Below are 26,165 nucleotides of genomic sequence, written 5' to 3' on the forward strand. Positions count from 1 at the left end.
CTCGTAAATCAAATTAAAAATAATGTTAAGTTCTATTAAAAAAACAATTATCAATTTAAAAACTTTTAAAAACTATTCCTCTCACTGTGTTATTTATAAAAGACGTAAAAAATAATAATAAAACATTTTAACTTTTGTTACAAACTACTTCCTCTTTCCCATCGCCAAACTTTTTACTTACGACGTCACAGTTATTTTATTTACGAGTGATTGTAGGCCATAACGTATTATGACGTCACATTAGTGATTGTTGGCCATGATGTGGTTGATATCTGGTTCCAAGGCTTCCAACATGGAACTGAGGCGATCGATGTTTATAGTGTCCGTGTTGGATACAGGCCTCTGAAGCAACTCTGTAGTATTAGATATTTTTTAATGATGAGTTGTAAACTTATTGGTGTTTTTTGATAACGAGATGTTCTTTCAGTGCACATTTATTGAAAAAGATCATTAAAAAAAATTTTGTTTTGTGAAGTTAACAACTAAATACAAGTCGTTGTGATAAAGAAATTAAATATTTTTTTTTGTTTAACTATTCGTATGATATTAACAAACAAACTAACCGTCTCTGTTATTTATTGGTGGCAACATCAACTCTGCACTCCCGTCTACAAATGCTGTAAATAATTATTTGTTAAACTGTCTGTTGTTATGTAGTTTTATAGTAAAGTAACAATAACTTATGAGAAACAAAAAAACAGAGTTGCCACTCTTTAATTTAGATTATCCAATATAAGTTACATTAACCAGTCTAAGATACATGAAGTAAGCATGTGTGTATCAAAGCGGCAAAAACTCAGTAAAATTCAAAAATTGAATACATATACAGATAAACAAGCTTAGAATATTGTAAAAAAAGGTTATTGAAGGACTTAATATACAAGAGAACTAAAGAAACCTCATTAAAATTAGCTTGAGTTTTAATAACAACCTTTATTATATATCAAACTATCCTGAGTTACCTGAACGAGTGGCAACTAAGTTATATAAAAAACAAATGAAAACTTATATGATAAATAATAAATACTTACAATCAACATCCGGTCCAGTCGTGCTATCTGCAGCCATTTTCACTGTGTTACTCTGAACAAAATAAAAATTAGTCTCAAGAAAAATATACTACAATCAAGCTTAGGTTTAGTTACTTAGTAACAACTTGGTGAATAAAACGTCAAAATCTATGAATCGACAAAAAGTGTGGCTTACTTCGCTCACAAAGTTGTTGTTTTCAAACTGATCGAATGGTGAGCTTATTATGTCGTTTGCAGATTGTAGTAACTCGTTGTTTAGTACCTGTAAAAAGGAATATGTTAATACAAATAAAAACTTTAACTTCTAAAATTATAGCATTTCGGTAAGCTAAGTAATAAAAGAAGGAAAAAAGGTTTATGTATGTTAATTTAAGTGCTTGAACTATGCAACATTTAATTTATTATAAACTCACTGCAAGCGGTGACGCTTCACTACTGTTGTTGTGAATCTGCTGTGTTTGGACTGAAGGGTGAATATTCGACTGGGTTGTTGGATTTTGATTTGAAGTGTGAATGTTTGACTGGGTTGTTGGATGTTGATTTGAAGGGTGAATGTTTGACTGACTTGTTGGGAGTTGGGCTGTGTGGTGACGAACCCTTCTAGGTTGTTGGCTAGCTGGTCGGGGAGTCATGTTTCTATGCGGGACTTGGTTGTTATTGGACATATTATTTCTATGTGAGACGTTGTTTCTTTGGGGAATGTTATTACTATGGGAGACTTGGTTGGTGCATTGTGAGATATTATTACTATGGGGCACGTTGCCATGCGTCATATTTACTTGCCGATTGTGCTGGTTACCATTCTGCATGTTCACTTGGTTACCAACCATCTGTTGGTGGTTACCATGCATTTGCTGTTGGTTGACATGGTGAAACTGGTCATGGTAACTGCCTTGTTGTTGCTGTTGGTAACCAGGGTACTGCTGCCCGTACCCGCTGAAGCTCTGGTGCCTCTGGTGGTTTTGTGACGTCATAACGGCCTGGTTGTGGTTGAAGTATTGGTTGCTAGGGTACATGGCCATCTGGTGGTTGTAATTTTGCTGGTAGTTTTGCTGCTGGTTGTAATTCATCATTTGCATGTTGTTGTGTTGCCCGTCTGTAGTGGTTAGAAATATTTTTTGATAAAAAAAATATTTATGAGATGATTCAGTTGAAATTTTGAAATAGTAAATTCATGACAACAATTAATCGTTATTTTCAACAAAGTTCTTTTAGTATATCTAATAGTAAGTTGATACTGTTTTATAACAACTAGTTGATATTTACATATAGAATTGAAACTCACTGTAATACATGTGCTGTTGGTTGTACATCGAAGCAGGAGCTTCAGTGTTATAAAACTGCTGATTGTTGTAAAACTGCCACTGGTTGAAGTTGTTGTACCTTTGCTGTTGCTGTGTTTCGCAAGTATTCACTGATGGGGGGTCGAGGGGTCCCTGGTCCCTCGATGCTGATTGGTTGATGTGACCGGACGATGCCGATCGCGTCAGGTGGCGTGGGGGAGGCATCTTTGTAAAAAAATAATTTATTGTATATATTTTTCATATAAAACACACATAAAGTTTTTAAAAGGGTATTCTATTGTTACCATTTCAGAATTGATACTTTTTTAAGCTGTTATAAAGTATTTTGAACGTATTTTTTTTGATGATATTAATGCTATTGGCTAAGGCTTAAGAGGTTTATATCATCATAAAAAATTCAGAGGTTAGAACCTTAGGTATGAAGTAAAAATATATTTTTCTAATTAGTAAAAACTAATAACAAGTAATCACCTCTCTCATAAACGTTTGCGAGTTGTTCTCCTGCCTCGACTGTTCCTCCTTCGGTTTTTCTTCTTCTGTCTGCTTGGCTTGCTTCACTGCTTGCTGAGTCGTGCTTCTACTCTGACACCTGCTCTGAACCCTGCTCTGATTCCTGCTTGTTACTTCTGGAAGGGGTGTCATGTTGTTCCAACTGTTGTGCCTCTGCACTGAAGGCATCTTACGCGAGTCCGTCTGTTGAGATATGTAATGTTAATGGATGTAAGTTCAAGGATTAAAGTTTAATATGTAAAACATTAAGGTAGTATTTAAAAATTAAAACAATAAGTATAATTTAAAAGTTATTGTTAAGTTAGATATGCAATGAAGTTTAAAAATGTATTATATATATATATATATATAAAACTAACCCTCAGACTGTTAGCGATTGGATGAGCCGGGTCGCTCGCCCTCCTACTACTGGTCTGATGAAGATTGCGGTTATCGAATCTGATTGGTTGCTGGCCCTGTTGGGAAGCGAACGAACCGTAACCCTGGTCGCTATGCACCGATCCCCTCTGTTGCTTGGCAACCTGGTGGTTGTCATGGGTTTTGAGGGGGATGGGGGTGGGAGGGGGCTGGCATGTCTGCTCGCTGTGGATCGACCTGAGGTCGTGGAGCTGCTGGGCGTTTATTATCTGACCCGAGCAAGCCGATGGGTGCCCTGTTGTAATTTTTGTAGTTTGATAAAAATTATTGATTACAATGTTTAATACAAATGTGTGCCCTGTTGAAAAAAAATGTATAGTTTAATGTAGTGTTGTGAAAATAATTGTGTCTTTGTTTTGCATTTCAAACTGAATGTATTTGAACAAGCAGTAATAAAGTTTAGTTGTTTAACAGCAGACCTTTAGAAATTATTACGAATAAAACTTAATAAAGATAACTTGTTTCTTGTTAATCTTATTTTGTTGAAACAAAAGAGTGTGTTTTAATTTATTTGCAAAACAAAATGAAGTTTAACTCCATACTTTGACTGTTGTTGCTAATTCTCCTTACAGAAGATTCTGTTGATGTTGGGTCGTAAGGATTGTGCACATTTGCCCTCGTTAAAGTTATTGAGGATTTTTTGACCTGCAAAAAAATTAGTTGATACTAGTAATGTATAAAATGCTGTATAATTAATTATTTTGAGCAAAAAGACTTAATCAAAATAAACAATTCAACACCAAGAAATCATTAAAACAATTTCAAGTAGTAAAAGAGGTTACAATTTATATTTGTTGAAAATATTTGTTAAAGTTATCTCATAAGAAAAAGATTAAAAGTTTTGTAAAGGCTGTACTTTTCTGTTCACATTGAAAAAAGCTCTTTAATTAACCCTCATCAATCTATTTCATTGCCGATAAGTGAACTATAACGGACGTTTTAAAAAACAAAAATCAAAGCGTGTAACATTGTGTTGAAATTTTATATCTTGCCCCCCTTTTTATAATGGAAACCCATCAATCTGCGAACACATAAGTTTTGCTGTTTTTCTCGGAAATTTAAAAGTCTTTCTTAATTTAAAAACCACAATAAAACTTTGATTAAAATAACCATTAGCTTTCTCGGAAATATCTGATTTTTTTCATTTTAAAACATAATAAAATTTTAATTAAAACAACCATCAATTTTTCCCATAAAATGAACCATTAATTTAATTAAAATGATATATCAAGGTTTTATTGTATCTCAAGTAATTTTTTTTAATATGGCTTTATTACTTCCAAACTTTATAAGTTTACTCTCTTAATTTAGTTTATTAGAGAAATATTTATACAAATTTTCAATTTTTAAAAAGTTTACATATGATAATGCGTGTACTTTGAACTTAACTCGCTTGACACAGTCAAACTCAACAAATTAAGCGAAAATCCCAAATTTTCACATTTTCCAAAGGCAAACACCTACTAATTGGAAAATAACCACAAGCAAGATGTAAATATGGAAATTGTACACACGTGCTTACTATGTGATTAACAATGTATATTATTGTACAAAATAAACAGAAAAGCATAGTACGCTTTTTAATATTTTAAAGCGCTGACAGGATTAAAAAAGGGTAAGTATTATGTGAATTTTGTTTAAGATAAATCACTTTTTAATAACATTGGATAACGTAGATTGTTTGTGATACAAAAAGTATTGTAAAATATTTCATAATTTAACATAACTTGGAGAAAAATATTTAAAAAATTAGTTTTGATTGAACTTACGTAATGCGTGTAAAACCCATAACTCATCGGTCAACAATCTAATTTTAAAACTTAGCATTTACAAAAAACAACAAGTTTTCAGATTTTATATCACAATATTTCCAAATAACTTATTAAACTTACATTATTACTTCCGTTGTTGGAGGCGGTGGAGGATTTTCTGCTGACGTCACTCAACGACCCGCTGTCCCTCCTTGATGACGTCACAACATGAGTCGAATGCTGAACGTTCCTGCGCGTGATGACGTCACCGTTGACTTGAGGAGTTTTCGAGTAAGGAGCCAGCTTTTCACCGATTTCTGTATATAATGTTGTAAGAATTTAAAAAGATAACTAATTGTTAGTATTAAAAACAGCTAACTATTAAAAAAAGATTAGTACACCAAGAAGTAAAAATAAATTTACATATAATTTATGAGAACTTTTTTTTTATTTCCTTAAAAAAAGTGTAACTCTATTCAATTTTAGTCTTATAACATACAGTAGCAGATTCGTCAGAAAGCTGTTAAGTTAACACTTTGAAATGTTCAAATTAAACATTTTTGTCAGACGAGCCGACCTCCGACCTCTTAATGTGTTGTTACGTCACACAGCGACGCGTCGAAATGCGTTTGTGACGTCATAGACGTGTTTATTGTCGTGCGATATAAAATATTAAATTAAAGAGCCATCACTCAAACGTGAAAATGACAGCTGGAAACTATTTTAATTTGTTTGAGTTTCTAGAAAACAAGGAAAAACAAATTAAATTTTGGCTAAAAAAGTAAATAATTCGTTTTTTTGAGTTAGTAGTATCTTTTAAAAAGTTTTTATATGTACGCTGTAAAGCGTACTTTAAAAAAAATAGTAGCTGTTTAACTAAAGTTTTAAAAATAAAGTTACTTTTTGTTTAGATAGTAAAAGTGAGTTATAATATATAACATCGGTTTAAAAATATATATTGTAGTGTAATTTTTTCAAAGACATAAAAGTTTTTCAAAGAAGTTTTATATATTATACAAAATGAATGAAAAACAAAATCCATAAAGAAAAAATTATTAACCGTATATGGATCTGCTTCTTCTTCCATTGTTATGCTCCAGCTGGTATCCCTGAAAATCCCCTCCTGAAAAATTTTCCAGCGACAACCTCTCCAACTTGCTCCTGAACAAGTTCCTCGTCCTTCTCTCGTGTTGCACCCTCGGTTGCGTGGCAACCTGAACCTGGTTACCATGTTGATGACGTAGCTGGTTGCCATGGAAGTGGTCGACCACGATGTCGTTATCCGAATCTGCCCCGTGGTCCTGGTTCCGGGAATTACCCACTTCAACACCTGAATCTCCATTGTTGGGCGAGGTTACCATGGAAGTGAGGTGGTTCCCCCCGGGCGAGTCGTGTGGTGTGACGTCACTTGACGACGAGTTACCGTGGCGGAAGTTAGAGTTACCGTGGTTACCGTTTCCGTTCTGTTTGGAAAGTGTTTGTTTTTGTTAAAGGTTTAAATTTAATTTATTTTTTGTGGTCATAATGTTTTCATTCCTTTAGAAGTCACGTATTTGTATAACCAAAACTATAAACTAAGCTTATAATTTTTTTGCATTTTGAAAAAGAATCTAAATCTTAATACCTTCTTTGGTTTTCGCATTTAAAATAGATTATAGCTATATGAGTAATTTTAAACACGAACTATCAGTTAACTAATTAAATTCCAATAAACACTAACTTGGTGGTTAGTATTGGAACTTTCGTTGTTGGGTCGAAGCGGGTTGCAACCGAATTTTCGTTTGTCGTCCTCTTCGTTTTCCTATGAATAATTTAATTAGTCTTTAAATTTTGAATATCTGTTGTCATGTTTGTGTATTTGGTGGTCTAGTAATTAGAGCAATATTATGTAAACAAAGGTAAATAAATTAGATGATCAAGTCAGAATTGCACAATTTTTAAACATATTGATTTTGTTTTTAGTACTTGTTTGGTTATAACATAATATCCAGTTTAATAAAAAATAAAACATTATCTCCAACCTTCTTCAACTGCTTGACTTCTATTTTAGCCTGCTGGCTGTTCCTCAGCTGCCGGTCTCTTTCCGCCTTCATCCGCTTCGTGACGTGAGCTTCCGGCCCGTGAACCGTCTTCACGTGTTTCCTCAGGGATGACGGGTCAGTGTACCTCTTCGTGCATCCAGGGATCTTGCACGCGTAAGGTTTCTGCGATTAAAGAATTATTATTTACTTACCGTTTGTTCATTTATGTACAATTGTGTATCTTGTATGGTTTCAATGATAAAATAAGTTTATTATAAGTTTCTCGATAGTAAAAAATTATGCTTTTAAAAAACTTTAAGTGATGTCATATAGATTTTGTATCAGTTTTTTTATTTAATTTTTACTTGATGATAATTATATGATAAGGTTTTAGACTAACATAACGTATAATAAATATTTAAAGTTATAGATACCTTCTTAATCGTCAAACATATAGACACCATATTTTTTTGGTAAAGCAGACTGCAAAAACTACAACTGTGTTTGAAAGTAACTCTTAAAGTTCTAAACAAGCAGCGTAATCTCAACTAAACCCCTTTAAAAACAAGTTTACCAGAAAACTCAGAAAACAAACAAGTTTGAGCTACTTGAGGATTTCACGCGTGACCGACGTTGCCGAACTAAAACCTTCTCGATCTGAACCCATCTCTGTTTACTTGTGAGATAAGAAAAAGCTCAGCCCTCTAAGGAGCCCGTTATCAGTTTAAAATTGCTACCGTTGTTTTTGTTGACAATACAGCAAAAGAGCGCTGGGTAATGCGACCGTAATTTCAACTGTAATTGCAGCCTTATCTCACACAAGGCAACAGAAAGTAGCTTTAATGTTGTGCGTGTATGCAAAGTAACTTTAATGTATGGGATCATTTTGTGCCGGAGATTTAAGCTCTGCTTGCCGATAAAAGTTGCGTGAAACCAGTATATAATGATTTTGTTTACATTTTAGAGATTCTGCGTAGTTTTATTTAAAACTAAACAGCCATTTTTTTCCCATAAACTGGATTTTTTGTGTAAGTACACATAAAAAAACTAATTTAACAAAACTCTAACGAATCGAATATTTTTAAATTAGTCATAATTACAAAAAGTAGTAATTAAACACGTCAATTTATCTTTTATGAAATGTATATTTAAAAATAACTGTGAATATAAATCACCTCATTAGAGTGGGTTCGATTCTGGTGTTTAGCGCGATCGGACGCATTGCTGAACGCTTTTGTGCATCCTTCGAACTCACAAACGTAAGGCTTTTCTCCCGTGTGACTCCTCAGATGGGTTTTGAGATTCTCCAAACGCGAGTACGCCTTCGTACATCCCTCGAACTAAAAAATGAGTATGTAATTTTTGTTTTACTTCTATTAACCGGTTTTAATTTTTGTAGATATATATAAACTTGTTTGCTTAAAAGAAACTTAGTTGTTTACTAAAAAACTAAATGTTTAAACGACTATTCATTACCTTTTAACGAGCGTATATGCAAAAAAATAGTAATAAACTCAGAGATAGATTCACAATAGTTGTAAATTACAGTGTCTAAAATATTTTTCACATAAAATACAACTTATAAATTTTATAGCATTAGATATTTAGTATACTTTTAAATATGAAATGTTAACATTTTGTATGTTAATATTATATTTTTACAACTAACAGTGCACTTGTGTGGTTTCTCGCCAGTGTGTCTCCTCATATGTACGACCAACATGTATTGTGCTTTGAAAGGTCGCAGATCCCTGGCACAATCCTTCCATCTGCACACAAACTCTTTTCTGTCCCCGTGGATGTGAATGTTGTTGATGTGCTGCAAAAAATATTGTGCTTAAAAATTTCTATCCATCTTTATATGTGCATTTAAATTACACAAAAATATATAACTTGACTAATATCTGTTTGTTCAAACAATTATGTAGTTTCAAATCAGACCTAATATTGAACAAAACTACTTAAATATACTTCATAGTAGGTATCCTAAAGTTTTATACTACTAGTTTGTTTAAAAGATATAACATTTTAGACTCATAAAGCACTTTTATGAATGTATGTTTGCACCTGCAAAAAATTAAGAAAACAAATTCAACTTAGAACTGATAGTATTGTACTTAACTAAAACAAAACAATATAATTTTAAGACTAGTAACCTTTGTTATCTAGAAAGTTAAAGTCAAAAAAGGTAAACAAAAAAGTATCCCTAAACAAAAAATGAAGAAACAAATTTGCTATCAAAGTATATTTTAAATTGCTAAGAAACTTCATTAAAAACAAAACAAAATACATAATTTTCAGTACAATTGTACACTTTTATTTTCAAAAAAAGCTAGCTTGCACTAATTATTTGTTTATCTAAGTTAAACTGTTGTTTTTCTTTTTGTTTTGTTTTTTTAATGCCAAAAAAATTATTTGGTCTAAAAAATCTGCAAAAAAATTGTTATCAACGTTTTAAAAACATGTTTTGATTTACAATACACATATAACTTGTAACAGTTATAACTGTTTTCAAACATCTCGAAAGTTTGAAGAAACTTTACTCTCAAAAATGTTGTTTACTGCTCAGTTTTGCTTTGTAAAACTAGACTAATGATTTTCTTATCTGCGATAAAAAACCAGCAAAGCAAAGCCAAAAATCAGAGTTGAAGAGTTTAAAGCTCAAAATCGCTTCGATCTCCGTTGTTTGATGGAATCAAGACTTCTAGCGATTATCTACAGCCAATCAGCTAACAGATCAGCAGTCAGGCGTCCAATCAGATAAGAGATACCAGCAATCAATCCTGCTTTGCTTCAACTACATTACTCATCATAGCAGCAAGCGTAGTAGCCAACAAGGCGTTACAGTGATTTGATAATCGAGTTTTCTGTTGATTAATGTTTTGTAGTTTTCTGTAGGCGGTGTGGTAATTAAAACGGTAAACAAATAATTAGATGGTGTTGAACAAGGCTTGCCTGTGTTGCAAACAAATAAGGTTTACACGTTTCGCTGTTGCCTTAATAACAGTTAAGAAGCTTGAAGTTAGTGCAGTAGTTTATACACTGGCGCTCTTGTGTTTTAAACAGCTTTACTAGTTATACTGAAAAACTGTTAGCCTAGTTTCTATGGTTTTATATAAAAGAATGCATATCTTTTAACAACTCTTTATTAATACTAAATTAGCATTCTAAATACAACTACTCACAAAATAATCTCGACGCCTAGTTTCTAAAAGCTACAACGAAATAAGCTAAAAATACAATATTACTAAGTCAACACAAAATCTTTTATAAACACTTTTTTCATCAAAATTCATTAAACAATTTTTTTATAAATGATTTTTCAAATGTTTAAACAAGTATAATGTGTTCCTGGGTATCAAACTCTTGGAGCAACCCTCCCACTTATTAGCTTTTGTGTTTGAATTTATTTTTTAATGTTTTTAAACCTTTACAAGTTATCTATACAACTATTATGAAAATTTTAATCAGTATAGTATATCAAACAATGTATTCAGAAGAAAAATTTTTAAACAAACTATATACCTGAACAAGTTGCTCCTGGGTATCAAACTACCTGAACAAGTTGCTCCTGGGTATCAAACTACATACCTGAACAAGCTGCTCCTGGGTATCAAACTACATACCTGAACAAGTTGCTCCTGGGTGTCAAACTACATACCTGAACAAGTTGCTCCTGGGTATCAAACTACACACCTGAACAATTTGCTCCTGGGTATCAAACTACATACCTGAACAAGTTGCTCCTGGGTATCAAACTACATACCTGAACAAGCTGCTCCTGGGTATCAAACTACATACCTGAACAAGTTGCTCCTGGGTATCAAACTACATACCTGAACAAGTTGCTCCTGGGTGTCAAACTCCTTACTGCACCCCTCCCACTGACACCTCGTCTCATACGTCTCCTCCCCTCCTGCCTGGTTGTCATTGGCAACCTGGTTACCAGGGGATCCGTTTGATTCCGGTGACATCACCATCTTTGTCACGTGTCGCTGACGATGCTGCTTCTGACGTTGCACTCTTGGCTGTTTAAATTGTTTTTATTTAAAAACAAATTTTAAAACTAAAAAATTAAAACTTTTTGTTTGTCGATTTGAAAAATTCGGCAACCTGTTATTTTCCTAGATTTCTAGTTTAATCATCTTATTTATATAAAAGTTTGATCATCAAGTACTTTGAGTATTTTGTAAATACTACACTTTAAATAAAGTTTTAAGCGTTAAAAAGGTATTATTAAAATTTGAACTTCTAACTATGAAAAAACGAACAAAAGAATAATATACAAGCCTGTGTTTGATCTATCACCAATTACTTTTGTTCATACGCACAAATTGATTAAATAATGGGACAACTATGCATACTAGTTTTAGAAAAAAATTTCAATATCCAAATAATTGAGTAATTTGCTTTTTAAAAGAGCTAAACTGTGCAGGAAACACATAAAACACAACAAAGTCCGTTAAAACAATAACTCTCAATATTTTGTTTGTAAACAAGCAACACAAGACTGCCAATTACAAGCCCCATTTGAGTGCAAATTGCAAGACGTTTCTCTCTAATGTTGTTTGGCAATTAGATTAGCGTGATGCTAAACTCTCAACTAAGATTAAAGGCCCCGATACCGACTCTCTCGTTCTCTTTCTTTAAAATTTATGCTGTATATATTTTGTGTTTATGAAAAGTTAAACACTTGATTTTTATATACTGACGGGACTTGATTTGTGAACTTTAAGAGTTTGTAGAAAACTAGAAATTTATATACATTTTGAAAAATTCAATGTTTTGAATCAATATGTGATTTTTAATAACTAATTTTCGGTATGAACTTAAACTCACTTTAAATCATAATTTTTTTTACATCATTTTAGGTGACACAATGTTGTTTTAATCTCTTTAAGTAAACAAAACGTTAAAAAAAGTAAAAACAGCTTTTGTAGTTTATCTACAAATAAGCCTAAAAATTTTATAAAATGAAAGCAACAGTTGAAAATTTTTTGAGTCTCAAAAAGTCATAAAAACAGTTCTTTAAAACAAAAATCAGGTTTAGTTTTAGAAAATGTGGTGTTCATGGCCCTCTTAATACTTAAAAAAAGGAAACGAGACTTTGTTTAGATATAAAACCTCTGAATTAGTATAGTTACTTTATAACTTACTAGTATATATTGAATATCAGTTAATCAAACCTCAGGCTTTGGAACGGTGGTGTTCATCGCCCTCTTGACATTCTGCTGCTGCTGCTGACTCTGCTGCAGTTTGTTCTGCTGATTGAGATGCTTCATCATGTGCTGCTCGTACTGCTGTTGGTTGAATCCTGCTCCTGATTGGTTGAACTCCTGCTGCTGCTGGGCCTGCTGCATCAGCTGCTGCTGCATGTTGGCTGCTTGCTGCTGGAACGGGTTCATGTGACGTAACAGTTGGAGTTGCTGAGGGGATCTCATCAGAGGTGGTGTGTACTGAGCCATGACGGGGCTGAAAAAATTAGATCAGTTTAAGCAAGATACAATATAGCTACAGTGAGGTATAAATATGTTCATAAGTTTAAAAGAACAGCTACAAAGATTCAGTGGTAAAGTAAAATTTTCAATTGGCTCAGATAGTGGAAAGTTAAAAAGAAAATGGTACAGGACAAAACAAAGATATTATAAGTATGCTTGTATCTCAAATTTAATTTAGTCGGTAGTAAGACTTACCAGGAAATCACAATCTGAGAAAACGTTGTTTAAGCTTAAGCCAACTACCGTACTAAAAAAACCGTTTGTTGGTACAAATAGAAAAAAGTAAGAAACAAGTATGTAGTTCAGATTTACTAGAACTTTTAGTTTTTATCAATACAAATATGCGTTGCATATTTTTTACGCTTTACTTCATATCCTTTTTAATCTCAAGCAGTTTTTCTATGTAAATCTCCTTTTTTTTTTACAAACTTTAGAATACAAGTTCAAGTACTTTTTTGTGCATAGTTGCCAGAAATTTAGAAACCTTTTTATCTGCTTTCAACGCTTTTGAGAAACTTTCTTGTTATCTTTTTCAATGTGGCGTTTCAGTGTGCGTTTTGCAGAATTTATTACAAAAGCTAATAATCCATCCGTAATTTTAATAGCAGCATCGATAAGAAATTACTGCGGTTGAATGTTTTTGCTAATGGAAAGTTTGCTTTGAAAAAAGATTAAACTTTTATTGCTGCTCATTTAGCCAATGATATGGACAATTATGTAAGAATAAAACGAAGAAAAAAAAATTGTCTTTTTTTTTTGTTGGCGCCGAAGGGTCTTGCAAATCACTTAATTGAAACTCAAATCCGCGGTGATTAAATTAAAAAGCATTAAACGGTGTTTTGTTGGTGACTCAAGTAATAAACAAATTGCCGGATTAAAGTCCATGCATAAACAAACTAATCAAGATACAGCTAAACACTTAATTATTCCATTTAAATAAACCTACAAACTCTGGTAGTAGGCTTCAATTGTGTACATAGCCCTGAGCCATTGTCCTGAGCCAATTTACCTTTAAAACCCACTGGTTTTGGGCAGAAGAATTAATTTAAGTGCAAAATTTTGAGCAAATCAGCTCAAATAAAGCGTTTTACGGTGAAATGCGCTCAATATTTTAATGTTTTTTTCTTCCTCTTTGCATGAGAAATTTGGTTGATTGATCGCTAGTTCAAGCAAGTCACCTCAACCGAAAAACATTCTTCTGAACTTGAATTGAAATAAAAACAGTTTTCTCTGCTTAAAACTAGCAGTGTGCTTTAAGGCCAGATTAGTTTAAAAAAAAAAGAATTTAGTGTTTCTTCGGGCCCAACTCACGTTTTTTTGAAGCCATGAAGATTACGCCAAATCTGTAGAGGCGTTACGAGTATAAAAATTTGAAAAAAAAAACATAAAACATTTCAAAGAAACATGATACACATGAAGTTTTAGAAAAATTTTTTTAGTTTTTATGTTTTTTTCTTTCTTTTTTGCTGTAAATTTCAGGCTTCTATTTAGACAGGTGCGTCAGATTTACACCGAAATCCTTTTAAGCGGCCTTAGATGGAAAAAAATTAAAAATTTGATACGCCTCTTAAACCTTGGTTGAAAACATTTTGCCCTCTCGGTAAATTTATGAAAATAGCAGTGTTTAGTTACAAGTTTTGCTAAAAATATTTTTGTGTTTACGTTTTGCTGACTGCTGTTTGTTGTCGTAAACAAAAAGTTAAAATTTTTTAGCGTCTCAGCAATGAATCAGTGTCATGACTCACTGATTTTGTTTTAATCTTAAATTTTGAAGCTCTGATATGCTGTTCATTTAAAATGTAATGGTTGAGTTTTTTGTAGAAACTTTTTTTTAAATGGTGACAGTATACTCAGAACCTTAACTAAAATTGTCGTATCAAAAGCTTTAGCCTTTACAAAAAAGGTAATATGTTTTATTAACAAATAATAAAAAAAACTAAAGATTTTAATAACTAAATACTGAGAAAAAGTTTAAAATAAGTTTAGAAAAACTAATTTTTTTATAAAATAAACTTGATACTAAACTTATAAGTGTATTACTATGACTATTAATTTAAATAATTTATTTAGCCTATTTTATATAGCTTTTTACTCATAAAGTAGAAGCACGAGTTAAAGAAAAAAAATTGGTAATTCAAAGTTTTATTTACAAATTTTTGGATATCGTACATGCAAATTTGTATAATTTTTATTCATGAGCCAACCATCACCTATTTTATTCTACTTATAAAGAAGAGTCTTCAAAGAAGTTTTTAGTAAACACAATAATAAAACTTATGTTAAAGTTATATAGTTTTAATACAAATATTGCTGTGAATCACATCTCATAGTAGTTAAAAGTGTTTTTTTTTTATTTTTACCTGATAGCAGACGCCAATAGTCTACTGTAGCTCCCGTTGCTTCCCACGGATCCTCCCGAATTACTCAACGCTGATTGGCTTAATAGGGGATAGAACGTCGGGGAATTTCTGATCAGGGATTCCAAGTCGATGTCACTAAAACAGGGAGAAATTGAAAGGGGACGCTTCTTCGCTCGGTTGCTGTAGAAATTAAATTGATCATGAAACAAATATACAAGTACATATTTTATCTTAATACGCATATGTATTCATTTTGATATTTTTGTTGACTAAACTGAAACAGGGAGATCTTAGTAGGGGATGCTTTTTACTCGGTTACCGCGGTTATTAGAAATATAAGGGGGTTGGTTCTTGAGTTAGTATAAAAAAGTATTTAAATTATGTTTTAATACTTTTTTTCTATTTTTCAAAGGTGTTTGATAACTGTTTTACAATTTTAAACATAATACTGAATAATTAATTATGAACTTGAATTTAATTTAAGGCTCATATTATTCTGCACCTGACTTTTAATTTCAAACAATCACATCATTATCAAAACTTCAATTACAAATAAAACTTTTACTTCCTTGTCTGACGCACTCATTAGCGGCACCTTTTTGATGGTTACATACGTGACATCGGTAATATCAGCGGTGACTTCCCTAAACAAAAAGTACAAATCACTTCCAAGGTGAGAGAATTTGCAGGTTGCTTTGGTGGTCGGAGCAATTAAAAGATTTAATCCGCTGCGGTCAGACGAACAAAACGTTCAGAAATGTTTGAAACAACCAACAAAAATTAATAAAGATCGGTGTGTGAGCTTTTTGTGAACTTTGAACTTTTGATTTAGTATCTTTCACTTCCGGTTGTTGCTAATTACGAGGAGGTTTGCGCTGCGGATTAGCTGCTGGTAATTAGAAGAAATCATCCTTAGTAAAAACGTAACCGCGCTATACGGTATTAATATTTTGTTTGATTGGGCTGGCCCGAAATAATTAGATTATTCTATCATCGGCTTGCTAATTAATTTTTGCTGTGAGCTCTGGTTGAAAAGTAGGGCAGACTTTTAGAGAAATTAAGTGATTGAGTGCTTTAAAAATTAAGTGCTAAATGCCAATGTTTTAAAACTACCGGTAAACAGTATTAACTTTAATCTTGTATGTTAAAATTTAAAGAATAACATAGTACACACAGTTCATCTTGAAACTTCTAAATACTTAAATTCATAACAAGCTAGTGTAACAAAACCATTGTAACTGTACTTAATCGTCTTTCCAATGAACTGCTTGCGAGCAACAGACTAATTTCTAGCAACAGACTACTTTCAAGCAACAGATGCCAGGCAAGGCGCATTCCAAGTTTTGAACAAAAACTCTCTTCCACGAGATCAATATTTAATCAGCTCGATTGAGTCGGTTTGCGTCTTAGCTCGTGTGCACAACAAATATATGTTTGTGTGATTGCTAATTATTGATGAGAACTCTCGCATGCCATCTTGTAGCTTCCTACTTAGCTACTTGTAATCTTATCTGTTGAAGGTTTGTTTAGAAGATTTGCGGATTGACGGAAAGTTTAGGCAAACTTGATGAGCACTTTTGTTTTCTGCTTGAAATTCCAACTGAGAACTGTGCTAAGATGTCTGTTAAACTTCTTTGTACTAAAACTACTTTTGTTAAACATTATAAACAATATATACGTTACCAATGCAAACTGAACAGAAAACTTTAGTTTTACTACATACCTAACTTGTTTGCATTTAGTGTTTAGATAATGAAAACAATTGTATGTTTATCTGAATATTTGGACCGGATATCATGTCAACGCAGACTTTTTGACATTATAATACTGATATAAGAAAGTACGATACCCAACACAATATTTTTTATTTCCAACATAAAAGAAACATTTTTTTTTTCAATCTGAATACTTCGACTGGATATCAACACACACTTATGACGTCACAATACCGATTAAAAGTGAGCCACGGGCGACGGTTGACCGCCGTCTTGACTGAAGACTCGTGAATGCTTTCTATAAACTTTTAAAACTTTGTTTCTTTTCGCAACAAACATAGAACTAATCGGCCCGTCGACACCTGCCAGATTTAAAATCAAAATTTAACGACTAAATCAACTTTTAACATTTTACAACAATTTTTTAATTGAAGCGCATTGATGTAGCTTGATTGAAGGCTGGTAATAGAGGTCTCTGTTCTTGTTAAAACAACGCAGTTTTTTTTCGTTTTTACTTTCTGAAACTTGTTACAACTGTTAACTGCTGTAAACTAAATGACTCAAAATTACTCCCATCAAAAACGCATCATGGCTACAACAATCTCATTTCACTATCGCGATAAAAAAAGAGTAGCAATTTAGAATGGTGTTGCAATTTGACAAAGGGCAGGCAAGATTAAGACTGTTAGATGCCTATCAACTCATCTAAAGTGCCACATCAACTCGTTCGCTTTTGTCCCTCCTTTGTGTTTAGCGGGCCAATTTGACAAAACGCCGTTTTTGACGGACAGCGAAATTGCACGTGCGCGCTTTGTAATTGCGCCAAACGACTACCGGCAGATGAAAGAGAAATTGGTCGTTTTCAAGTAGAGCTTCCTGAGTTTCCACTGACAACCGTTGCTAGGTAATGACAGCTTCCTCGCTACTTGGTAATTAATCCCCTTTGCACGGTCATCAGCGCACGTAAACTAGCTGGCCGAAAATTTTCGCATCAAAGCTGTTCGCACGTCACTCAATACCTTCTGATGTCGGGCTTCTGAAATTGCGGCTAATCCCCCGAAAATAATCCCCCATAAGCAGCGAAATTGAAAAATTACGACCTTCAACGTACTTCTACACCGGTTTCTCTCAGTGCAGTGAAAGCCGCAGATGCAAAGGCCCATTGTTTCTGAGTTAAGTCCTTAATACTACCAAGAGCTCATGAGATTGTCTGCAAACTTTCTAAAACATTCTTTAGCCGGCTTTGAATGGGCTTAATGCTGAAAGCTGTTTCAGTGTAAAACAGCTCACGCAGGTGCTAAGAAGCGTTTAAGACGTGAGAATTTTTCTTTGATTAATAGCTTCGTTATTCATGGGTGTAAGGAGTAAGCTGTCAGAGGTGAGCAGACTCTCAGCCAAACGGTATTAAGTGCATTTAATAAAATTAAAATACAGACTTTTTATTTTTACTGTTTACAGGCTTATACGTTTAAGCTTTTCTTTTTATGTGTATATAACCTTGAAACTTTCTTCAGGTTTACTTTATATATCATTATTTTTAAGCAAATAAGGTTTTGTATTTTTTGAAGACTTTTTATAAAACCATTTTCGCGTATTTTTTTTGTAGTTAATTTAGCTGAGCCTGTAAAAACTTTATAATCGTCAGGCGATAGACTCACAAAGCTGAGCAATTTAAAGACACTGAAGCGAGTTTTAAACCCCCCGAGGCAACACAAAATGTAGCAAGTCGGCTGATTTTCACGCTGCAAACTCTCCTCGAACTTTTTGTAGTTGATAACAACAGTATACGCTCTCCGTGCAACGTGTTGTCTTGTTTGTTAGCAGGTCATTTATCAAACACACTCTGCTGTCTAAAGCTGCTTAATCTATCACGAAAGTATTAGCAGAGGCCAAGTGGCAATCTTTAAACTTGCTAAGCCGCGTGCGTTGTAAGTTTTTGAAAGTTTGAAATAAGCTTATTGGCAACGGTTGATGTTTTATATTTATATAATTATGCTTGCTACTTACCGTTGAACTCTAGTTGTAAACTTGTCTGAGCTCTCAGTCTTTTGTAAACTTATTACTAATTTCTTTTTCATGGTCTAAACTCAAATGCTGAACTTTAAAGAAATAGCTTGACAGTATTTCGAAGTACCATGAAAAATCACAGTTTCGAAAGTTTCTATTGTGTAAAATTAGTTATGAATTTAAGGTCTAAAATCAAACGAAGCTTTGGTAATTCTATTTTAAATAGCAAAATATTTTATTAGATAAAAGTGTCTATATTTAATACTTCAAATAAAAAATACAAAACACTGACTGTGCGTTGTTGAGGTCTTCCTGAGTGACCAGGGGGCTGAAAGGGTCCCCTCCCCCCTGGTTGAACATGGGGTTGGATCCCGCCCTGCTCCCCTGCTGTTGCTGCATCATTTGGTAGGTTGCCGCTGCGAAGTTGGCCTGTGCGATCGCTGCCTGGTTGGCCGCTAGTGCCGCTGCAGGGTTGGCGAGGGGATTCACCCCAAGCGGGTTCGCACCTCCCTGGTAATAGTACTGACCCAGGCGCTCCAAATCTGTGCAAAAAGTGTTATTTAAAGTTTGCTGTTTGAAAAGAGATTGTTTCTTTTTAGATGCATAATTAAAGGTGTCAGAATTTTCTGTATAGATTCTTAACATTACAATGTTGGTTTTATGATCTTATACTACGAATTAAAGATATAATTTTACAACAATCTTGAAAATAAATCAAACATTACGAAGTTAGATAAAAACAAGAAAACCCTAAAAAATTAATTAAAAACGTTTTCCTTTGGGTTTTGTTTACAAACAAAGCTTAAGCATTTTTTTACTGTAAGACCGTATTTTTTTCTGTACAAGATGACTGTTAAGTCTAACTTTAGAAACATTTTTTACATAAAACTGGTTTTACAAAGGTAGATACAAACATTTAGAATCTAAATATTAACTATATAAAACTTTCTGTTTTTAAGATTTTGTTTACAACCAAAGAATAAACAGCAATTCTATTTTGCCTGTCGAACCAATATAGTTGTCTAAGTAAGCAAATTGTTTGTTTTTTTGTTTACCGCGTCACAAACCACTTTGCACTTTGGAAAACACAGAATGTCACTGCACCGCAAAATTTTTAGTTAGGGACTTTTTCTTATACAAAGATGATCTATACCTACCCTTTAGGAACGACTTAGGCTATTCGGGGCAATAACTATAAAAAAAGCAAAAAAGTAAGTTAGTAATTAAAAAAGAGGCGACATCTTTCTAAAGGAAAATTACATTTAAAAAGTTGTTGTCAAAGAGGGCGACTTTTTGATAGCCTGAAGTTAGACATGACGACTGAAATAATCTAAACTGACCGTTTTGTAGAATTGGGCTGAGCTTGCGTGTTTGTTGAAGTAGCGCAGCAGTGGCAGCCCCATTGTACATGTCGACTGGGGACACGCTGAAAGGGTTGACGGGGAACACAGGATTTGGGGGGTTTCCCTGTTGCTGGTTGCCATGGAGTTTTGTTGCGAAGGGGTTTGGTTGCTGGGTTGAGGGTTGCTGTCTGAATGACGTCGCTGGTGGGTCACTGTTGGAAAAAATTTGTTTGGTTTATTAACTCAAAGATAATGTTGTTAATATTCAAGTATTTAATATTTTCACTTTCTTATTAACACTTTCTCAAATAGTTTAACAATTAAGTTCATTTAAATACAAAATTTAATAAGAGTATGCTTTATTTAACTTAAAAGCAAAAAATTCTAAGCGTTTGTGAAGTTTGAAAAAATGATTCAAAGTATTTAAGTACTTGCCAGAAAACTTGTAGTTTAATCAATCTTAAGTGGTTTAACAACATAAAGTTTTTTATAGTATTATTTTGTATTCTCAGGTGAGCAACATACATTATACATACCGCAAGTATAATTGATATCATATAAACTTCTTAAGTATTACTTAATTAACTATAAACTTATCATTTACACAGTATTAAAAAAAGGCAATTTAAAAACAATTATAGTTTTACCTTTGTAACTACTAGTTTGAAATCATACTTATAGCTTTATTTTATAAAAAACAATTAAGGTTTATTTATGATTTTCGAAAACATTAAACATTGCAACAAAGCACTCGTTAAATTTCTCCCACGAGAATTATTTTCTGATAAACAAGTAAATCTCGCTTCTGCCGCAAAATAAATGTTTACGTTAAAAATTTTCAACAAAATCTACTAGAGTGCTCCGAACTTGCACGAACTCATTGTAAACCACAAAACTTTTTTTCAAAAAGAACAAACGCAATCCACAATCCACGAATTACCCGCTTATTACGCGACCAACGGAATTTAAATTACTGCTTCAATCGAATAGTTTGCGACAACACAAAGGTACGACATTAAGACAGGGTCATATCAAGTTAGCACCCGTTTAAATTGTAACTTTACAATGAATTACGACGATTTGTACTTAGTTCAAAGTTAATAGTAGATTTTACAAAAGGTTTTTGATGCCCGCAAAACGCGATTACGTCGATTTAGGGTAATTTAAAGACAAGAGTGCCGCATTCAGCCACTTAAGCTCTATGTGACATCTCTTAAAATTGTCAAAAATAGTCTTGTAAAGTTTGAATAAATTAGACTTGGCAATTATCGTGAGTGCGACTTAAATACATGTCGAGCAATTTTTACACTTTAAAGTTTTAATTTTGTGTATTTTTATAGTGAATTTCACAATAAGGTTAATTAAAAATTGTATATGTTTTATCAAGTATTAGTAGCAAATTAACAATTTAATATTTTTTCTTTGATGTCACTATAAAATTTGTATTCGAAAACAAAGTAGTAATAAAATGTTATAAAATACAGTTTTAAACAAGTACTAACACGTCCATAGAATTGTCTTCTTGACAGTCCTGCATATTCGAAGTCATTTGTTGCGAAAGGCCTCCTGTTATAATAAAAACAAAAATTTAAAAACAAAACATGAAGAAAGACAAATGGTAATTGTTTGTAAACAGTAACACTTTCAAAACAAAAAACCGCTTGGCTACCCAATTACGCCTATTGATGTTTCAACTTCAAAGTTGAAACAAGACACTCTTCATACGACAAATTTACTCGCGTGTAATCGTGATGGCTATTTGATGGGGTCGCTAATGCGAAAGCAACGGGGCCCGCATCAAAGCGTTGCCACGACAGCATCAAAATAATGAAAAGGTCGCGTCGAAACAAAAGGTGTTGTTGGTTAGATTTTTATTTTGCTTTTTTTTCTTATTTTTTTTTCGTGTGACAGTCGATGAAATTGACGCCTGCAGAGAAATGATTCATCCGAATTGAAATAGAGAAGTTTTGAAGGGAAATATTTACGAGAAATTTCTTTTGGTTGTGGGAACTTTGCGGTTTATTTCACTTCATTGCTTGTTTTGACGCTTGTTTGTGAAAAAGTATCGTTTTTGTTTGAGAGCAAAAATTAAAGATTTTTATTACTGTTTAAAGAATTTTAAGAATTCTTTAAGTACGTTACCTTAATGCATTGATATTTAACTCAATGTTTAATAAATTGACTATGTTACTAAATAAAAAGAAACTATTAAATTTTGTAATCTGTTTACGTTTTCTCTTAGTTGCACAACTTTATAGCTTTAAAAGATCACTGTATTGTACTTAGCACAGACCGTTGGCTCGCAAAAATACCAATTCAATATCATAAAAACTTGTTTTATATTATAACAAAACATTTCAACGACAACAACACTACTCATTCACAGTCATTTGACAGAAATTCCGCTCCATAAATTCTTTTTGTAATTGCTCTCTGAGGTCGAGTTGTTGTAAATACCTTTTTGTCAACACCTGGTACTAGCTTCAACTCATTCAAAACGGGTGGCTTATAAGGTTTTTTTTTTTATTTCAAAGAAAAGTTTTTGAATAAAACTGTTTGTAACTTTTAATTACGTTATCTTTTTAAGAAAATAAAGTTTGCTTTCCTTTAAGGAGAAAATTTAATATTATAAATTGTCTGTTATAAGCTAAGATAAAATTAAACTGAGTTTTCTATGTTTTTAAAGTTTAATAAAAGTTTAAAGTATTATTTTTAAACAGTAACTGAATTTAATATAGACTTTTAGTTTTATGAGTTTACTGAACTTATCCAAATGCTTATCTGAATTATATTATACAATAGTATTAAATCTGTCTCTTATTAGTTACAGTATAATTAAATTGTGTTGTCTGTTCATGTTTAACATATTTTAAATGCAGTATTTGTACTGGAGTTAGTAAATTTTTAAATAAATTTTCTTAAATATTTTTGTGTTTACTGAACTTATAAAAATGCTTATCTTACTAGACTGTTTATTATGCTAGGATTAAGTATAAATCGACTGATCATTGAAAAACGTATAATGCTGACAAGCTTAATAATTATCCTTGTTAAGCACGCTACAATTTCTACAATGTTTGTTTTGACAGTTTAGATTAAAAAACACTACTCATAACAAACTACCTAGTTTATAAAGACAGATAAAAAACTTTAAAACAAATATTCGAGCAACATTTACATTATCGACGTAAATTCAATTTAAAAACTTCAAGCGTGCGTTTAAATCCGTATGTGGCGCGCAATAAACATACAACAAATAAAATAAACAAATTTAATATAAATCAAAATGACAGATGCTCGGTTTAACCCGGGGGTCACGCCACGGGTCACACGCATCTACTTGCTCGCCTCATAACTCGCCGCGCAATCGAAATACTGCAAAAAGTTTTGTAGCAAAGTTTTAAGAGCTTCTTACCGCAGGCTTAAGCCCTTCCGAGTCAACTTGTCCTCATTTTAAAAAAGCTAATCCGGACTTGATACTTGTGGTCTCGTTGACGGGGTTTTGTTATCTTTTAATCCGGTGAAGACAAGACCTTTCGACTTAAGAGCTTCAATGTAACACTTTTTTGGCCAGATAATCCTTTTAACATAAATTATACTTAAACTTGTTGTTCAAGTGTATAAGATTCAGTTTTTATTTTTCAGAATATTTCTGCTAACAATCTACCCATTAGTGAAACAATCGCGAGAGATTTCAAACGGAGATCATGATGACCTTGGTTGGTAACGATTAGGCGGGTTGCTAACGAGTGCCAGTCGCCGACGGTTGCCATGACAACGACGACGCTCAGATGTTATCAAATCAGATTAGAGGGCAGCTCAGAAGGTATCAGAGATAACTGATGGGTCGTTGCGACGATCTGAGTTGCTAAGCATTTTTATGTAAAAGTTTAGAACTTGACTTCCTCATTAAAGCGAGCCGACGGCAAACTTAATCTGCTCGTTTCTGAGATGAAAAGATCCAGATTAGTTACGGTTTCGAATTATTTTTTTTCTGAAGGAGATTTATCTCGCTTGTGTGCAAATAAACAGGCGGAAGTCAACCTCAGCAATTAGCATCAGATGGTTCGAAAGTTGTATCAAGTGCAAACAGTTTAACGATATTTTGAGCTTTCGATCGTAGCAATCCGAAGTTTCAGAAACAAAAGAAACTTGAGATTTTTATCGCGACCGACATCTCAAACAGCGATCAAGTTATTCGTCGTGAAATCGAAGCCGAAGCAAATCGAGTTTCTCACTGAAAAGTGGCTGACGATGCGACTTAGAGGCGCCTGATTAGAAAATTTCACGAAAATTTACGGCTCAGCTCACGAAGGTTGAAGCCAATTTGTCATAATCACTGCGCGATTCGTCATTTGGCTGCTACCTAGCAACGTTGCCTGGCAACAGATAATTTCATAGCAACAGGGATTTTCAGAGTTGCCAAGCAACTTTTAATATGCTCTGTGTGCCGTGAAGCGAAAGGGTTTGCTATTTTGTGTTTACTACGTTGTTTTTTGTTGTCTTTATGCTTTGTTTACAAACAACTGTCCTGAAAAAGTTTCAGCTCGTAGATCGAAATCTGCGTTTGTTGATGTTTTGATGGTAAAATGAGATAAAAACATAAAGCTTAATTTGAAAAATTCATAAAGATAGCTTGGCAGAGAAATTTTTATAACATTTAATGTCTACATAACTGTTTGGAAATGTAGAAAATAACCTTAGTTCAAACTTTGTAAAGTATACTTCAAAAGTTTGAAGTTAAATTTAAGTTTAATGAAGGGTATTTAGTTTGAACCGGCGAAAAAGATAAACTTACTGATTTTTGAACTATATATAGACCTAAAATGATAGCATTTCTTTTGCTTAGTTTCAAATAACTTAAAAGTATTTTCAGTATTTCAGTAAACGTATTTCATAAATTTTGTAAAACAAAAAAGGTAAGTTTAAACATATTTCAACTAAAAATAGACTTACTTTTTTTATTTTGACTGATGAAACTCATTATTAAAAATATAAAATAATTATAATTTTAAAACTAACACTGTTTCACAGAACGAAGCTTATCAAACACTTAATAACTGCTGACTTTAATAAAAGGGTTGTTATATCTCATAAAACCTCTGTTAAAATTAACCTCAATTCTGAATGAAAATCTTGACAGTATCTCTTCTTGGCATGACACGGCCCGTTGTCATAACAACCGACCAAAGTGGCTCATTTTTACTTTTCTGCTCGTTCGTGCGTGACAAAGACGCGTTGAAAGATCGAGATTGTGACGTAACAACGAGCTTTGAGATGCGTTTTGTGGTGAAGAGTATCGAGTTGAATTGAGCTACCAACTTTTAATAGAAGTTTCAACAAATGAAAAGAAAATCTGACACTTGTAAGAACTGTTCGCTGAAGGCTACTATCCTAACGCCTTTCAGTAGTTTTCTGTTATTATATTAAATGTTTTGAAAAGTTTTATTTACCTGGTCGCAGATTTTTTGATGACGCGTCAGTGGTGGTATTATGACGTAACAGTTGATTGTTGGCAGGTGCCCTCTTTCTTCCACCTGGCTGCATTTTCCAACTAGAAATAATATTATAATGAGTTTTGATAAATATCGCCGTAAAAATTAAAAGTTTTTAATTTTTTCAACTTAGTTATTTTGGGAATAGTTATATTTAAATTAGGTTTGACTTCAGTGTTTAAAAAACGCTGTAAAAATATTAGAAGGTAAAAATTTTCCAACTTATTTCTCTTGGAAGTAGTTATACTCAAAGTGGCTTTTGAATTGAGAAACGTGTTTTAAAATAAAGTTATCTTGAAAAACATTTTTTGAAAACTTTTATATAACTTGTTCATTACATTAAAAATTATTTAATACTTCGTCATATACGTTTTCAAATAAAAAGCACACTTATAAAAAAAAGTTTTACAAGGTTCCATGTTAGAAGTTTAAAGTTATATAATTGTAGTTTTATTTTTCAACAACTAACTTGCTTCTGTCTTGCATTCTTGCGCTGTTGCTTAGTAACTGGGACTGGGCCCCCTGGTAATCGGTGGTCGAGGACACCTTATTTTCCTGGGCGTCCTGACCCATGGTTGCCATGGTAACGTGCTTGGGCGAGACGTCCATCGTCTTGTGGTTCGGGTCCATTTTGGTCGTTTTGTAATATATTTTTTTACAAGCAGGGACGACTTATTGAAGCATGCTAACTTAATGCTGATGTTAATATAATT

At 33.0% G+C, this 26,165-nt stretch overlaps 1 protein-coding gene across 1 annotated transcript; it reads right to left on the bottom strand.

Annotated features, from left to right (window-relative positions):
- Positions 1 to 26,165, bottom strand: LOC145834053 (uncharacterized). Its single transcript, XM_082941380.1, has 23 exons — positions 25,922 to 26,165; positions 25,411 to 25,511; positions 21,460 to 21,523; positions 19,955 to 20,169; positions 18,907 to 19,156; positions 14,893 to 15,072; positions 12,221 to 12,506; positions 10,871 to 11,062; positions 8,704 to 8,853; positions 8,210 to 8,374; positions 7,035 to 7,217; positions 6,734 to 6,814; positions 6,074 to 6,476; positions 5,155 to 5,330; positions 3,805 to 3,907; positions 3,205 to 3,497; positions 2,807 to 3,028; positions 2,317 to 2,539; positions 1,445 to 2,127; positions 1,207 to 1,293; positions 1,032 to 1,083; positions 564 to 617; positions 1 to 353 (listed from the first exon to the last, which is right to left on the bottom strand). The coding sequence occupies exons 1-23, from the start codon at positions 26,080 to 26,082 to the stop codon at positions 241 to 243; spliced, it is 4,437 nt and encodes a 1,478-aa protein (XP_082797506.1). The 5' UTR covers positions 26,083 to 26,165; the 3' UTR covers positions 1 to 240.

Source organism: Thalia democratica, chromosome 4 (genome assembly GCF_965202585.1).
Source record: "Thalia democratica chromosome 4, ktThaDemo2.hap1.1, whole genome shotgun sequence".
NCBI classification, from domain to species: Eukaryota; Metazoa; Chordata; class Thaliacea; order Salpida; family Salpidae; genus Thalia; species Thalia democratica.

What these genes read in the sequence shown, in the direction of transcription:
- LOC145834053 (XM_082941380.1), bottom strand. Translation starts at nt 26,082, where the DNA reads ATGGACCCGAACCACAAGACGATGGACGTCTCGCCCAAGCACGTTACC. An exon ending in ATCAAAAAATCTGCGACCAG is followed by an intron (nt 21,524 to 25,410) that starts GTAAATAAAACT and finishes TTATTATAACAG; the next exon opens with GAGGCCTTTCGCAACAAATG. An exon ending in AAGAAGCAGATCCATATACG is followed by an intron (nt 5,331 to 6,073) that starts GTTAATAATTTT and finishes CATTATATACAG; the next exon opens with AAATCGGTGAAAAGCTGGCT.